Source organism: Candida margitis (genome assembly GCF_024628925.1).
Source record: "Candida margitis strain CBS 14175 chromosome Unknown scaffold35, whole genome shotgun sequence".
Lineage (NCBI taxonomy): Eukaryota > Fungi > Ascomycota > Pichiomycetes > Serinales > Debaryomycetaceae > Lodderomyces > Lodderomyces margitis.
Genome location: NW_026261758.1, coordinates 60,341 through 76,677, shown reverse-complemented (window position 1 = coordinate 76,677; position 16,337 = coordinate 60,341). Strand labels below are relative to the sequence as shown.

At 37.8% G+C, this 16,337-nt stretch overlaps 8 protein-coding genes across 8 annotated transcripts; 4 read left to right on the top strand and 4 right to left on the bottom strand. All coding sequences in view use genetic code 12, as the record gives it.

The window, feature by feature from the left end:
* Positions 1-377: 377 nt before the first annotated feature.
* Positions 378-1,475, bottom strand: RAD18 (E3 ubiquitin-protein ligase; the record flags this gene model as incomplete). Its single annotated transcript, XM_051813057.1, has 1 exon — positions 378-1,475. One exon carries the CDS (start codon positions 1,473-1,475, stop codon positions 378-380), a length of 1,098 nt encoding a protein of 365 aa, XP_051673257.1.
* Positions 1,476-2,079: 604 nt separating this feature from the next.
* On the top strand, positions 2,080-3,297 carry CANMA_001120 (alkene reductase; the record flags this gene model as incomplete). Its single annotated transcript, XM_051813056.1, has 1 exon — positions 2,080-3,297. One exon carries the CDS (start codon positions 2,080-2,082, stop codon positions 3,295-3,297), a length of 1,218 nt encoding a protein of 405 aa, XP_051673256.1.
* A 181-nt stretch (positions 3,298-3,478) lies between these two features.
* On the top strand, positions 3,479-5,231 carry ZCF18 (Zcf18p; the record flags this gene model as incomplete). Its single annotated transcript, XM_051813055.1, has 2 exons — positions 3,479-3,514; positions 3,657-5,231. 2 exons carry the CDS (start codon positions 3,479-3,481, stop codon positions 5,229-5,231), a joined length of 1,611 nt encoding a protein of 536 aa, XP_051673255.1.
* Positions 5,232-5,572: 341 nt separating this feature from the next.
* CANMA_001118 (uncharacterized protein) lies at positions 5,573-6,805 on the top strand (the record flags this gene model as incomplete). The annotated part of the gene is made up of 1 exon (XM_051813053.1): positions 5,573-6,805. One exon carries the CDS (start codon positions 5,573-5,575, stop codon positions 6,803-6,805), a length of 1,233 nt encoding a protein of 410 aa, XP_051673254.1.
* A 54-nt stretch (positions 6,806-6,859) lies between these two features.
* CANMA_001117 (uncharacterized protein) lies at positions 6,860-7,615 on the bottom strand (the record flags this gene model as incomplete). Its single annotated transcript, XM_051813052.1, has 1 exon — positions 6,860-7,615. The coding sequence occupies one exon, from the start codon at positions 7,613-7,615 to the stop codon at positions 6,860-6,862; it is 756 nt and encodes a 251-aa protein (XP_051673253.1).
* Positions 7,616-7,996: 381 nt separating this feature from the next.
* CANMA_001116 (uncharacterized protein) lies at positions 7,997-9,283 on the bottom strand (the record flags this gene model as incomplete). Its single annotated transcript, XM_051813051.1, has 1 exon — positions 7,997-9,283. One exon carries the CDS (start codon positions 9,281-9,283, stop codon positions 7,997-7,999), a length of 1,287 nt encoding a protein of 428 aa, XP_051673252.1.
* A 3,324-nt stretch (positions 9,284-12,607) lies between these two features.
* Positions 12,608-13,966, bottom strand: CANMA_001115 (uncharacterized protein; the record flags this gene model as incomplete). The annotated part of the gene is made up of 2 exons (XM_051813050.1): positions 12,608-13,710; positions 13,957-13,966. The coding sequence occupies 2 exons, from the start codon at positions 13,964-13,966 to the stop codon at positions 12,608-12,610; spliced, it is 1,113 nt and encodes a 370-aa protein (XP_051673251.1).
* Positions 13,967-14,260: 294 nt separating this feature from the next.
* Positions 14,261-16,255, top strand: CANMA_001114 (uncharacterized protein; the record flags this gene model as incomplete). Its single annotated transcript, XM_051813049.1, has 1 exon — positions 14,261-16,255. One exon carries the CDS (start codon positions 14,261-14,263, stop codon positions 16,253-16,255), a length of 1,995 nt encoding a protein of 664 aa, XP_051673250.1.
* Positions 16,256-16,337: the final 82 nt, after the last annotated feature.

Below are 16,337 nucleotides of genomic sequence, written 5' to 3'. Positions count from 1 at the left end.
AAAAGGTTAGACCAGAACGTTTAGTTTTTTTTTTCCGAAAGCGCATCGGATGTTTTTGTGCATCAAAACAAAAAGGTAAAAGAGTACTAATTTGGTATAGATATCCGGAAAATCATTTCCTTGATGCTGAGAGCACATATGCGAGCCTTCCTATTTACCTTCTCTTATTATGTATTTATCTTGTGAATCTGATAACCGAAAATCATCTAGAATATGTTGGATATTAAACGATTTCAAACTCTGCTTACTCTAGGCTTTAGGACACACAACAGTTAGAGGAAAACGTACTTTCGACTCGCGTTTCTTCATATAAGCTCTAATCTAACGAGATATATCATATAATAAATAAAACTATCCTTACCTTATATACGCTCATACTAACCAATAGCCCCCTTTGCTTGTTTAATTAGCTCCTTATATTCAGTGTCATATTTTTTCAACCACTCAGTGGCCGAGAAATTAGAGTCAGATATGTCTTCCGTGTTTCGTAGCACTCCATTTGCTGTAAAGCTTGTATTTGAAACTTCCCATTGTTTGAGTTGTTGACGTAAGACATGTTGAGGTACAGGATACTGACTGTCACAGTTGGAATTGTACAAGACGAAATATTTATTATACCGTAACTCCAATTGATGTCTTGTCCCCAGAGTCAGTAATTTTAATGCTGCCATCTTTGATTTTAGCTTTGGAGTACTTAGAGACGCGAAATCCAACTTTTGTAATCGTTTCGGGGTAGGTTTGACTTCATTTGATTGTGGCGGTGGCGGTGGCTGTGGCGACAGCTGCAGCAAGTTTGGTGGTAGTACTGCTGCTGATGCTGGCGACGGCGAGGGTGATGCAGACTTTACCTGCGTAAAAAATGATGATATGGAAGACTTTGTAGCACTATTTCGAACTACTGGGGGCTCTTCTTTTCCACTTAAACATGCATCTATATGAACAGTTTGTAATCGTTCAGCATCCATTTTCTTTGAGCAAATAGGACACTCGACTAAATCTTGTGCCGGTTCCTTTTGTTTGGTCAGAGGTGGTTGCCCCTGAGACTCTTCAGAGGACTCCTTTAGCCTCTTTGAGCTGATTATTTCCACTTCTGGATCATCATCAGATATGTCTGTACTCTCTTCTCGAAGTCGCTTCTTTTGTTCATTGTTTGAGGAAACAAGGTTCTGCAATAGTAGGGGCCTAATTTTCTTATAACACTCAACAATCTCTTCCAATAACACATCCCGTTTCAATGTACTTTCATAAACTTCCGTTTTACACAAAGGACACAAGTTATTTGTAATCAAGTACTCTCGAATACACTGCGAACAGAATGTGTGATGACATGAAGTGATGACTGGAGCTCGAAAAAATTCTTTGCATATGTAGCATCTTTCCAACACGTCTAAGTTAGCCAACGTTGGAATGTATGTATGTTTGAAATCAGACGGATCTGTTATTTCATTCGTGTTTAGAGGCGGTTGAGCCGACATGCTCTATGTCGACGTCTTTTTGCTGTGTTTATCAAAGAAAACAAAGAAGGAAATGATTTGAACGCGTTTTAGTTTACAAACAGCGCTACCATCAGTATTACAAAGATAATTAACTATTGTTCTTTCAAAGCTGTTTCTGATCAAACACCACTTGTGCAGAACTCAGATACCGCTGCCGCATCTCAAGTAACCTATGATATATGATTTACATAGACAAGCATTAACTGAACTGTTTTCGTCAAACAACAATGGAGCAAGCAAGCGCCAAAATTAGGTTGGCAAAAACAAGGAACGGATAGTAACGGTTAAGTCTCCCCCCTTCCTCCGTCCTTTTTGGCATGGCAACAACATGTTGCTAAAAAAACGGATGCGTATTATTGTATGTACCTAACAGTTTATATTGCTATGGCACTCTTTGACACCCTTTGTTTGCTACGGAATTTGCGTCTAAAATTTTGTGTCAAAAACCGTTTTTCCATTGGGTTCTGCTTACAAATATAAATTATTTTGAGCAAGCGCCACACAATGGTAAAAAGTATATAATACCCGACGAATGTATCATTGACTCGTCAACTTTCTTCTCTTTAGCATCAATAAAGTAACAATGTCAAACAATTCAGATTTGGTTCAAATTAGACCATTAGGTCATACAAAGTTATTCCAACCAATTAAAGTTGGTACTCACACTTTACCTCAACGTATTGCTTTTGCACCTTCAACTAGACAACGTGGTACTAGCGATTACTACCCTACAGATTTACAATTACCTTACTATAAAGCTAGAGGACAATACCCTGGAACTTTGGTCATCACTGAAGCCACCTATGTTTCTCCTGGGGGAGCTGGAAGAGCCAATGTCCCTGGTATTTGGAACGACAAACAAGCTGCGGGATGGAAAAAGATCACTGATGCAATTAGAGAGGAAAAATCGTATTCCAGTGTTCAATTGTGGCATTTGGGAAGGACAGCTGACCCAGCACAATTGAAACACGACGGACAACCATTTATTGCTCCTTCGCCAGTCTATATGGATAAAGACTCAGAAGAGCAAGCCAAGAAAGTTGGCAACGAATTAAGAGCAGCAACTAAAGAGGAGCTTGAAGATTTGATCAACAATGTATACCCAAACGGCGCTAGAAAGGCATTAGAGGCAGGGTTTGATTATGTCGAATTGCATTCTGCTCACGGATACTTTTTGGATCAATTTTTGAACCAAGGTACTAACCATAGAACTGATGAGTACGGTGGATCCGTTGAAAATCGTGCCCGTTTGTTGTTGGCAATTATTGACAAATTGATCCCTATTGTGGGAGCAAACAGATTAGCAGTTAGATTGTCACCATGGGCCACTTTCCAACTCAAAGAATTCGACGGTGAAGAAGTCCATGCTTACATTCTCAAAGAATTACAAAAACGTGCCGACGCAGGAAATGAATTGGCATATATCTCGTTGGTGGAGCCTAGAGTGTCTGCAAGTTATGACGTTGCTGCTCATGACCAAAAGGGAAGTAATGCATTTGCAGAAAAGATTTGGAAAGGAAAATTTGTCAAAGCCGGTAACTACACTTATGATGCTCCCAAATTTGAAACTTTGTTGCATGATTTAGACAATGATCGCACTTTGATTGCGTTCTCGAGGTTTTTCACTTCGAACCCTGATTTGGTTTATCGATTGAAGAATGGGGTAGCTTTACAACATTATGACAGACCAACCTTTTACACTCATGATAATTATGGATACAATACTTGGAACCAACATGATGGAAATAAACAGTTTGACAAAGAGGTTGAACAAAAGAGAGTTGGTAAGGTTTTAGCTTAATATTTTGGATTAGATTTAGAATAGATAGACTTTTAAAGAGAATAAATGTTCTTATAGGATTGGGGGTTTTGGTTTTGTGTAAACACTTTGAATTCTCTATGACTGAATGTTTAAGCCACTTCATCAAAAAATTATATATATATATATATATGTATAAATATAACTAGAGACGAAATTTCAAATGAAACACTCCCAGCAACTGATGTTCGTAAACAAAGTATGCCTACAAACCAACCAAAGAAGAAAAGATCTAGAAATGGATGTTTAAGTTGTAAACAATTGAGAATCAAAGTATGTGCTTCCCCACTAACACTATTCAATGAATGATTGAACAATGTACTAACAAACATCCTCATTAGTGCAACGAAGCCAAACCAGCTTGTGAATACTGTGTCCACACGCAAAGGGAATGTGTATATGCTACACTGACGTCTACATGCGGATTGCAACTGCTGCAGAACCATGCCAGAAAACCAGCTCCAGCAATTGAAGTGCTAAACACAACCACCCTCCCAACAAGATCGGAAGAAATGCCGATGTTTGAGATACTAGACTCAGGCGCCACCTCACCAAGCACCATTTCACCAAGCACCATTTCACCAGTCACCATTTCACCAGTCGCCACTTCACCAAGTTCCACTTGGGGGTCTCCTTTATTTGATGAACAGAAAACACCATCGCTGATACTCTATGGTGGCCAGCTTACACCCCAAACTCGAGCACTTCTAAAAAAAAGAGACAAATACGAGACGCCAGATCAAGTTGATCATCTAACGCGAAGTTTAATGTTGAACCAAGCCTCATCGATATTGGGTATTCTGAGGTTTGAATTACGGTTGTTGAAGTTTTTTGACGCGCATTGCATCAACTTGTTTTCATTTGGTGTCAATGACGGCATACACAATGCCTGGAAGTATAAAGTGCCGTCCTTGTTTATGGAAAGTGATTTGGTGCGACAGCTGATGTTTTCATTTGCTGCTGTTTCATTGAGTACTACTTTGCCATTGAAAGACGTACAACTTGCCGATAATCAAGATTCGCCAAATCTGGATCTGGTACTATCTCTAGCTGAAGATACGCTGGCTTTACCGGAAGACAATTATGATTTTTCCACGAAAAAGAATATATATTTGAAAACGACGGCCCAATTTCTCAATACGTTGGCGAAAGCACAAGAAAGGATCAGTCAAGTTCACGCGGTAAGCTCATTCACCGACCCCTTTGTCGCCAAGGAGCTAACAGTTTCAAGTATTTTGATTTTTTCATTCTTGGGTATCCAACCTCATGGACTAATCAAACTCATAAGTTTCAATCACGATGAAGAAACCGACATGATTTCAATCTCACGAGGATCAAGAGACGTAATCCTTAATTGTGCCAGTTCTCTAATTCAATCAGAATTGAGTGGATTGCTATTTTTTCGCGTCAATCAGGAACTTTATAGTCCCCCATTCAAGAGCTGCAATTACCCCATTATCAAGTACCTTTTGCAAGGATTATACGAGTTTCAAGACTCGACTAACGAAGTAGGAGATGCTACTTCACTGAGGTATCAAATATTTCACTTGACGCTTGATTGTTTAACCAAGGCCCTTTTTGGATGTGGATATTATAAATTCCCCATCCCCTTGTTTCGGTTCCTCATGGTGATCCCCGAGGACTTCCGTACTCTTCTTTATGCCAAACATAAATATGCGTTAAAGATATTGTACATTTATGCTTGTTTGTGTTTCGTTGCCCGGTTCCATTTGTTTAGAGAATATAACCTTTGGCGGGATTTTGTTGTTTGGTATAAAAGTGAAACGGGGTTGCATGACGAGTTAGAAAGGTCGTTGTATTATCTTGTGGTTGAAAAGTACTATCTGGTTGAAGTTTATGAAGACTTTCCCTATTTCGATCCGATTAAACTCTGTGAAGAAATGGTGGCTGGTTAAGTCCGCTGGCTGTACTTTTCAGGAGTAAAAGAAGAGTTTACACACATTTTAGTGTATATATTTTAAAACACTGACGGTTGTTGTAAATCACATCACAGTTTGGATCTGATTCACTTCTCCATTGAGTCTTACGTCTCCCTTTGGTTGCACTGCCTCGGTATATCTCTCACCATAATCTCCGCTTTATTTCTTTTTTTTTTTTATTTTTACTTTTTCCGCAACTGTGGCGATGGATAAACACGCCCCACAGATGAAATTTTCACAACCAATATAAAGGATTATCTCTTCTTTATCTTTCACTTTTTTCTTCATCTTTAGTTTCATAACCATAGCCATTAAAAATGCCTTCCTCGCCATTAAAAGACACATTGGTATTTGAACCCATCAAAGTAGGCGATGTCACCTTATCCAACCGTATTGTCTTGTGTCCAACCACACGCTTCAGAGCCGCTAAATCATCTGCCGAAGTGCTGAACCACTTGCCTTCAGATTTAATCTTGGACCATTATGCACAAAGGGCCCAGTATCCAGGGACTTTGCTCGTTACAGAAGCCACGTATGTGAGCCCACAAGCTGGTGGATATGATGGTGTACCAGGGATTTATACTACTGAACAAACAAAGGCATGGAAAAAAGTTGTTGATGCTGTTCATGCCAAAAAGAGTTTCATCTCTTTGCAAGCTTGGTTTTTGGGGAGAGTTGGTGATCCAAGAGTGTTGAAAAAGGAAGGTCAGAAATACGTTTCTGTCAGTCCCATTTATCCTGATGATCGAGCCAAAGCATTGTCGCAAAAAGCCGGCTTGGCCTTGACTGAATTATCAATTGACGACCTCAAGGAAATCATTTATAAGGACTACGCTATTGCCGCCAAGAATGCAATCGATGAAGCCGAATTCGATTTCTTTGAGTTGCATGGTGCACACGGATACCTCTTGGATACATTTTTGCACGAGAACACCAACCATAGAACCGACCAATATGGAGGCTCTATTGAAAATCGAGCTCGTTTCATCTTGGAATTGATTGATCATTTGAGCACAGTGATCCACCCCTCCAAAATTGCCATTAGGTTATCACCCTGGGCTGAAGTGCAAGGTGTCGCTGAACCAGTCAGTCCAATTCCTCAATTTTCCTACTTGTTGGCCCAATTGCAAAAACGGGCCAATGAAGGAAAGGCCTTAGGGTACGTTTCTGTTGTTGAACCAAGAGTTCAGGGCGTTGTTACCGTGTCACAAGAGAGCATTAAAGGAACGAATGATTTCGTTGAAAGTGTTTGGAAAGGTGTGACTTTGAGAGCCGGCAATTATACGTATGACGCGCCCGAATTCAACCAAATCAAGCACGATGTAGCCAATGGCAGAACTTTGGTGGGCTTTTCGAGATATTTCACGTCGAACCCCGACTTGGTTTACAAGTTGAAAGACGATCCTTCTAAATTGGTCAAATATGATCGGAAATTGTTTTATCAACCGTTCAATTGGGGGTATAATACCTATGATGGACAAAGCTACGATGAAGAGGCTGAAAGAAAGAGGTACGCACAACCAATAAAGAGAAGTGAAGCTAATTTATAAAACCTTTTATAGAGAAGTATTGTTTATTTAGAATAATAGAGCTTAGATTATAACTTATTGTGCTGCTTTGCGATTCTTTCTTCCTCGGATGATTTTCTTCAATTTGGACAATTGTTCATCAAACTGAGCTTGTAAATTGATCAGATTGATACTGGAATTGAGTTCATTGAATAAGGCTCTATAATGATCACCACCCAATTGTGACTTGACATTTTTGGGTTCCCCAGGTGGTGGTGGTTGATTAAACTGAATGGCTTGTTCAACTGAAGTTGTACGTAATGGAGCCACAATTAAACTTTCTGCATCATAATCAACATCGTCTGCTACTATCTGATGCGATAAACTAGCTTCATCTTCTTCAGAATCAATGGAAATTAAGGATGCGACAAAGCTTCCCATACTTAAATTGCGGGTTTTGGAGTCCTTCAAAATGCCATGTTTAACAAATTTACAATCAATTTTATCACAACATGGGTTTAAAATAAACGAATAATTTTCATCTTCCATCATCATTCTTTTCAACTTTGATTCACACGAGGAGGATGATTGTTGGCGGCGGTAAGTAGCAGTTCTCTCCTTTTTCCCCTTTATCCCTAGCTTAGTAGTTATTGTTGAGTCGGTAAACTGGTTCGATGATGACGAAGAAGAAGAAGATGTTGAGAAGTTTAAATTTTCCTTAGCATTGATCCAAAATGATGATGAAGTGAGCGACGGATTATTATGAGGGATACGTGGTTGACGTGCCAACGAGGTGAATGTAGGAGGCGGCTGTTGTAAATTGAATGACAGAGTTGAAAAGGATCGAGGCATTATTTATTTCTCAAGGCTGGTTATTATTGAAGAAGAAGGGGAAGTAGAAACAGGAAGGGGAATGACTTATCTTTGTAATGATCATTCAGTTGCAAAAATTGCAAAAACTGTTATGCGCAAAGTTTTGGGTAGTCACGTGCATGCCCCATAAAAGCCACTTCTTACAAGTCCACAAATTTATCACCACAACGATTAGTCCCCTTTGCTAGAAGTTACTTTTCAAACACGGGATCCAAACTCCCCTGTTATCACCAACCCAATAGATATGGGAGCAAGAACAGATATTATCATCGCTGAAGTAATACAACCTTTACATTAAACGTAGTTACCACAAAAATGCCTATCCTTTTTCTTTAATTGTATAAAAGATATACACTTTGTTTAATCTATAAATTTTCTTAAATGGGTGATGTAATCATTCCAATGTTTATCATGAATAATTTCATTATTCAATAAATTGTGAAACTTTTCACAATCTTGTTGAGATAATTTTGAATTAGATAAAGTTAGCGTCGTTTCAATTTCGTTATAATAGTCATTAATCGTATCATACGCAGCAGTAGCAGCGTCTTCTTTTGTATCGTGATCATTTGCCTCGTCCTTGGCGCTTCGCTCATCCTCTTCCAACATTTCTTCAATCATCAAGTTATATTCATACAATCCATCAATTATTTTATCAAGAATCAAATGCACATGTTGACATAAATAGTCATTAATCAAGTTATCATATTGTGATTTAATCAGTTCTAAATATTGTAAACCAACTTCATGATGATTAATCTTGGCGATAAAACAATTAAACATGGTTATAACTGAAACTAATTCAATTGATGAAACGTACAATTGGTCTAGTTGTTCAATGATTTTGGCATGATGTTTGGAACTAGGAATGTGGGGATTGAGTACCACATCGTGGTCAAAGCTATCAAATTCTTGGTTAATGAAATGCTGTGGAAGTTGAGTCAAGTTCTGAGCATAAAATAATTGGTTGGAGAAGAATGAAGTTAAAATGGTGGATGGTGAGTCAGTAGATGTGATTGATGGAAGAGTTTGTTTGACGTCACTAAGGAAAGATGCAGTTACCACGGTGCTACTGCTTGAGAAAAGTTGTTGTTGCAGTTGTTGTTGTTGTCTTTGTTGTTGCAAAGGCCAGTAAGGTTGAATGATGTTGCCTCCATTATCAGTATAGTTGTTATTTCTTGAAGTGGTGGTGAAATCAGGTGTCATTATACTGAAAGCCTCAGATATTATACTTTCAGATTCATCCAACTCTTCGTCATCTTCAAATGATGGTGCATGCTTGCATTCAAAATAGTTTTGTAATTGTGCCAACTCTTCAGCAAACACCAGTCGTGGAGATCCTATTAGCTGAGATGTAGGTCTTGAAGGTTGTGGAGATATAGGTAATGATTGGAATTTTGGTTTAGCAGTGGTGGCAGAGCTATTGTTATTGCTGTTGTTGTTGTTGTTGTTATTGTTATTGTGGAGAAGGTGGTAGTGGTTGGCTTCATTGCGCTCTAAAGTGGGTGTATCTATAGAAGTTGGTGTTATTGGTAGTGATGCTGATACATTTGATGTTTGTTGGTTTATAGCTAATTTGTCAATAATGTTTTTGGCAAGGTGAGGTGGGTTGTTGTTCGAGTGAGCCAAAGGAGATAGTACAGACATGATATAATGTGTGTGTATGTGTATAGCTTTGTGTGAACTGGTTCTTTTTATTTGTAGGATGTTTGTAGAAACACTTCAGATATAGTAGTAGTGTGAAGTTATAGATAGATAGTTTAATAAGGATATATATATATATCTAATTTAAAAGATGAAGATTTGGAAGGAAGGAAGGAAGGAAGGAATTTTGAATAACAGCTGAAGTGTTGGTAGATATATAGATATATATATATATAGGTTGAATAATTGTACCGAGAATACAGCCATTTGAATAAAAGAAGAATACAAAAAAATAAAATTATTATTTAACCCGCCTGTATGCACGATTACCTAAATTTAGACATAATTTTTTTTTAAAAAAGAATAATAATATAGATCTATGTGGGAAAACATCTCTCTAAGTAATTGTATACACTAGTTAAGCTTTTTCCAGTCAATAAGGTAAGGACAGTCAATCCTATTCTCTTACTACACCCTTATAGCAGTCTTCTGAAAGAAGTTGTTGGTCACGATTCTTCTCCAAAATCTCTTGTCTCAAAATATTTCTCGTTTGCTCTTCCAGTCTGAACCTTTTTACCGACACGCGTTGTAAGACAACCACACTATATTTTACACAAAGTTATCTATTACACAGAAACAACAATAGCAAAAGCAGCAGCAGCAAAAGAAAAAGAGAAATGAATGATGATTTAATGAAAGGGCCAGAAGGAGACTTTTTTCTTTGTTGTTCCAGACTACTGGTTGTCTTAGATTGGTATATACTTAAACGGAATACCGGGAGGTTTGACAACGGGGTTGCTAACCAGCAGGTCCTTTTTACGTCATTTTATTTGCACTATCCAAAAACAAACAGTAGAAAAAAAAAGACCTAGAACTTTCGTGACGAGNACCGCCCGTACATCCCAGAAAAATTCTCTTTTTTTTTCTTCTCTTTTCGCTCCCCACTTTTTACACCCCTATTATCTCCAGATGCTTGCTTCAAGAATCTTTCTTTTTCTTAGTTGATTAACAAAAACTTCAACATCTTATGGACAAGAAAAACAAGAACAAAAAAGGCTAGTCTAATTAAAGAGAGAGAGTGTGCTTTAGGTTGTATTTATCAAACGTATCACAGCATATGTCCTTTATATATGCAACAGCCAGCCCCTACGTATCTAAATCTCTTTTATATCTGGGGAAATAAAAGTGGAGAAACAAGGTTAACTATGATTGGCTGTGTACGTTTGAACCCCCACTTTTTTTTTGTTGAGCTTCTTTTTCCTCCTCTTAAAGGAGGCCTTTTCAGTTTTACTTGGATTGCAACTACATGTGAGTACTATCGAGAGATAAGGTTTATCTATGTGCATGTTGCGTATGGCATGGTCGGCTGTGGCTATATAAGTACACCCCCTTCCCCTTTGTCGTTTGTTGTTTGTTCTCGCTCTCGTCTTCTTTATTCCATTGTTTATGCTTCTTACACAAAAGTTGAACAAAAAATAAAAAAGATTAGAAGAAATCCCAGCGCCACACACACATATTGTATAATACAATATAAATGTGAGATTAGAGAAGGTACGTTTATTAGATAAAAAAATCAAATAATGTAAATATAATGAGGGTTCGTAAGCGAAAGATATAAAATCAGCTGTTAATGATACTCCCTCAGCGTGTCATACGTATGCTAATTTTATCTCTACGTCTAACAAAGCAATTTTGCTTTCATATTAAACACGTGGGTTTTTAATAAGCTTGTCAATTTAGTTAGAGTTTTAGACATTAGAAATTCTAAGGAATTCCACAGCAATCAAAAGATTGGTTTTAAATTTTTATTTTGCAACATCAGAAAAGTTAATAAAATAATTTTAATAATAATAAATTTCTGTTTGTTTTTGTGGTTTGGTCTTTTATTTTTCTCGCACTTGAGTTCCGAATTCCGAATACGTTCCATTGAACCTTTTTTAAGATAAACCAAAACATCAATTGATTCGTTCACAAAATCATTCAACCAAAGAAAGAAAGATTAAGAGACAGACCAAACCATTTCATTCTTTCTTTTTTGTAATTTTTAGTCTAGACCTCTCAATTCTAAACATATTATCAAATTAAATTACAACATTTTGAACATTTTGAACAACCACATTCATAGCAAGTTAATTTATTCAATTACGCATCTACATATCCCATCGTATCTCTTATCCTCTTCTCATCTTAACCAACATCTTTTGAAAAAAATAGGAAGCTTACATGTGGTCTCACAATTATGTCATAGGTCATTGAAAGGAAAAACTCAATTTTGCTTTGATGTTGAAACACGTAGTTGCACTGCCACAAATTTAAGGTACAGCACACACACACACACACCCACCCAAAAGCGTTAGAATTGTAAATATAAGATGAGGGGCATTCACAAAACCACCACCTGTCTCTTAATGCTATATTTTTCTCTGTGCCCCCCACTCGATGGGACAGTGTGTATATTTGCTGGTTTATGCTTGTCACATGTGGCTAGTGAATGACCTTAAATGATATCAATATTGTTTATTGTTTATTGTTCATTGTTCATTGTTTATTGTATTTTTATTATATGAAACAAATGTCTTTGATTCCTTAAGAGAGTTTGAGTAGGTCTGACATCACCATCATCCTCACAAGAAACAACAAACCACACAGTTTTGACAAACAATTGTTCAACTTTTGGTAACAATAGTATTATCCTTGTCCTTGTCCTTGTACTTCTTCCTTTTTCTCTTCCTCTTCTTCTTGGTTGTCTGTAATTGAGACGTTGTCACAATCTTGACAACCTTTACAATTGTTTTCGATTTTGATGCAGTTGTGGCAAAGAAGATGAAGTTTATAATTCTTTTGCTTTTGTTTTGCTTTGTTTTGCTTTGTTTTGTTTTGCCCCTCTTTATTTCACACAATGCAACAGCAAACTCATACAATAGTGTAGCTCCTTATATTTTCCAACACCCCTTTCGTCCACCATTTTTCCGTTTTTTGTAATACTTCCTCATATATATATATGGATAGATGGAACTTCAAATTTACGTCATCATTATTGTGGAAACTCGTGCCTAATTCCAAAAAATAAAAGAGCATGAAACGGGCAGATTAACTTTCAACAAATGAGGGTCTAGAACTTCTCCAAACCCCTAACCCCCCCTCCCAAAGATTTTTGGAATAAGTAAAGAAGAAAAGGGAAGCAACAGCACTGACAATCATAAGATTTTCTCTTTTGCTTTTTTCCATCACCACATCTATTACATCAAGTCTATAACCTATAATACTACAAGCAACAACCTATTCATACCCATTCCACATAACGCACTCTGCTTCCTCTTTTCTCCTTTACAACTCATCCTTCTTGATTCCCCCCTTGGATGCACTACCACCCGGTATAACCACCTTATACTCAATGAACAAATCACCAAATTTATCATCTTCATCATGATCAGTTACAATTGGCATACCATAACCCTTGACTACTTCAATTTGTCCATCCAATATACTCTCACCTTTAGCACGTTTCAATACAACAGTCTTATACTCATCATCCACCTCATCATCATCGATATCGCCCAAAAATGGTACTCGTCTTTCCCATCCTCCTTGTAATGCTTCCTTCAATGACAATACTTCAGTACGATATAGATTATCCTGGATTCTTCTGTACCCCCAACTCTCTTGGAACTTTTCTCTAAAACGAACAACTAAATCTCCCGGTACCCATTGCGGACTTTGGTCTCCTTCACCTTCAAGTCTAATTGAACTATCTCTTGCTTGACCGCGTTCCAAGTGAACATCATAATGTCGAGGTCCTTGTGTTGTACCATGTCCGTCGCAAGATTTACATGCATTTTGCACTGTTTTACCAGTACCTCTACATACATCACATGCCATCCTCACTTGTTGGGCAAATCCGGGTGCTAGTTGATGCTGCACAATGATTTGGCCCGTTCCATGACATTTCTCACATGTGTGGCGTTGTTTATCCTTAGATCCAGTTCCATCACATTTAGGACAATCGTTTTGCATAACAACATCAAATGACACGAGTTTGCCGCGATAAAAGTCCTTCAATGATAAATGAACATCGACACTCAGATCGCCACCACGTTTTACTTGTGGTTGACCACGTGCACCGCCACCACCACCATGATGGCCACCGCCAAAGAACTGACCGAAGATATCACCAAAATCGAAATTATGTTGTTGTGCTTGTCCATTAGGATCACCAAATGTATCATAATTTTTCCGTTTGGTGGCATCGCTCAACACTTCGTAAGCTTCAGCAATTTCAATAAATTTTTCGTGGGCTTCCTCATCACCTGGGTTTTTGTCGGGATGATATTTCAAAGTTAATTGACGATACGCCGATTTGATTTCTTTGTCAGAAGCTGATTTATCAACACCAAGAACTTGATAAAAATTCTTCTTGGCTATGGTTAATGCTAGGAGAAACGTGAGGAGTATTGATGATAGTAGGAACCTGTAGTGCATCTTTTCTTCTTCTTCTTCTTCTGTGTCTCTTTGGGGTCAGGTGTGTTAGAGCAGGATATTCCTTTTTGAATAAGCTAAAAGCGTGAGTTGTGAAAAATTCGTAATTCGTAGAAGAAAAAAAAAAATCTACACGTCAACAAAAATGTTATATGCAGTGCGCAGAAAGATGAATATACAGTGTAAACGTAGGTGTAGACGACAACACATATGGTCTGCTGCAGATAATGTCTTTGTATAAGAACATAACAAAGCCTGAATCTAAACTCACCTGCTTCTGAAGTATATCAGGACAACTAGTAACATAACTCAATCAAATGTAAATCTTACTGTTGTGTAATTGTCGCGACACTGAAACCCTAATTTTTATCTATCTTCTTTTCGACACTGGTAGCCCCCCACAGTCTTTTTATCATCAGCCCATTTTATATTATAGATTGAGTGTAAAACAGGGTCCAACGAGTCACACTAAAGTTTAACCCAAAGAAGGTTGTGAATCTTGTCATGAAATATACTCCTATTGCCCTTCAGTATGTGCACAATGACACAATCCACGCTTCATCAGGAGTTTACATCAGTTCCAATCCAACTACTTCATCATCTTCTTCGTCGTTTATTCTAACAATTAATCACATTCCGCGAATTGGTGATTATTCAATCTATGCCAATTCAAATAACGACAATAGTAGCCCCAAACAAATCAATTGGCATAGAGTTTCTGTTATTGAAGAAGTCGCCATCAATACTTCGAATTTCGAATTGTTTGATAATCGTCAATTCGATTTATTTCCTCGTGATCAGTATGGAAAGACGTTATCAATATTGAAATTATCATCCCCACCAGTAATAACATCAACACTAATGACTAGCGTGACAGCTACATCATCAGTTTCAATTGGGAAAAAGTCAGCTGCTTCTGTGTCTGTAGGAGATCCAGTGACAATCATATCGAGTCCTTTCAATTTCACCAATTCATTAATATTCCACAAGTTTATCACGACGGCTCGAATAGTTTACCAGATTCACAGTCTGCACAATGATTTCGATTCAGATGATGGCACTGGTGATTATTGGTTGACTGATGCTCCGTATATGGAAAATATGGCTGGTGGGGCTGTCATTCAAAGAGCATCAACCAACACCACCAATAGCTCTGCCAGTGTGAAAGTAAATTCCAACACCAATACCAAAAATAGTAATTCAACAAACACCTATGGCCCAAGCAACAAACTTGTGGGATTAGTTTTGGGAAATCTACGCAAGATTAATGGTGATGGAAACTTGATGGTGATTATCCCCTTGTCAACAATTACTCAATTATCACCAACGCTAATACCACCACCACCACCACCACTAGCAGCATCAGTAGTCAAGTCACCGTCATCCATCTTATACAAGACTATTTCATCCACCACCTTGTCGAAATTATTCAATTTACCGTTATTGTCAAAGACAAATGCAGGACAGAACAAGGTTAAGTCAGTCTTGCCCATAATTATCAATGCTTCGAATCAACGTACTTGGGGATCATGTATATTCTACAAAGAGCAAACATTAATCACAAACAGTCACGTTGTTACACCGTTGTTTCAAAACCAATCCAACATTGATTTCAACACTGATACCAACTCCCGACGAAGCACTTCCTTTGACAACAATGCCACTATTCTAATCAATAACCAAGGAGATTCAATCCAAATATCCGCAATTGCCGAATCCATAATAATCCCTCACCCCGATCTCGATCTTGCTTTCATTCAAATCGACAAAATAGCTTCGGCTTCATTGATTCAAAATGGATTTCATCCAATTACTTTTCCTCCTTCATCTGGTAATGTTGTTATTGAAGATCCAGTCTATACAGTTTCATTCGGATTATTTCTTGACCCGTGGCATCTACAACCATTGACATCGCATGGCATTATTAATTGTATTTATCGCAGTGGGGGAGGTCAATTAGATCAAAAACAAAAACAAAAACAAGGTGGTGATGACGCTGATGATAGTTCTGCAGTTCGAGGTACTGCAGGACTAATTATTGCTTCTGCCTCTTGTTTTAATGGAAGTTCGGGTGGCGCTTTGTTCACAAGCGGTAGCAATGAACTAATCGGTATGATTTGCTCTAATGCCAAAGTTTATAAACCAAAACCGTATCCAAAGCCGCATTCTCAAGGCCATGAACACCCACAACCGCAAGAGCAAAAGGAGCACCACAAACTGGGAATGTTGACTTCTGGCAAAGATACCGAAAAGTTGACTACATTCACATTTGTACTACCTATTGACTTGATTGAGTATTGCTATAATCAGGTATATCACAATAAACCCAAGGTGGAAGCAATTAGCAATAATGAAGCTGGTAATGGCCTTAGCCCTAATGAAGGTGCAATTTTGGTTGATGTTGATTCGAAAATTGTTGATTTATGGAAATTAAAGCCATTTCATAAAGATGTCTACATAGGTCCAAGCTCACATGTGAATGAGAAAGCTAAATTATAGTTCAAGACAATCATTTTGATACAAAAGACAAAAATTCAATGCATTTTCGTTTACAGAAGCCTATATATACACATATATATAC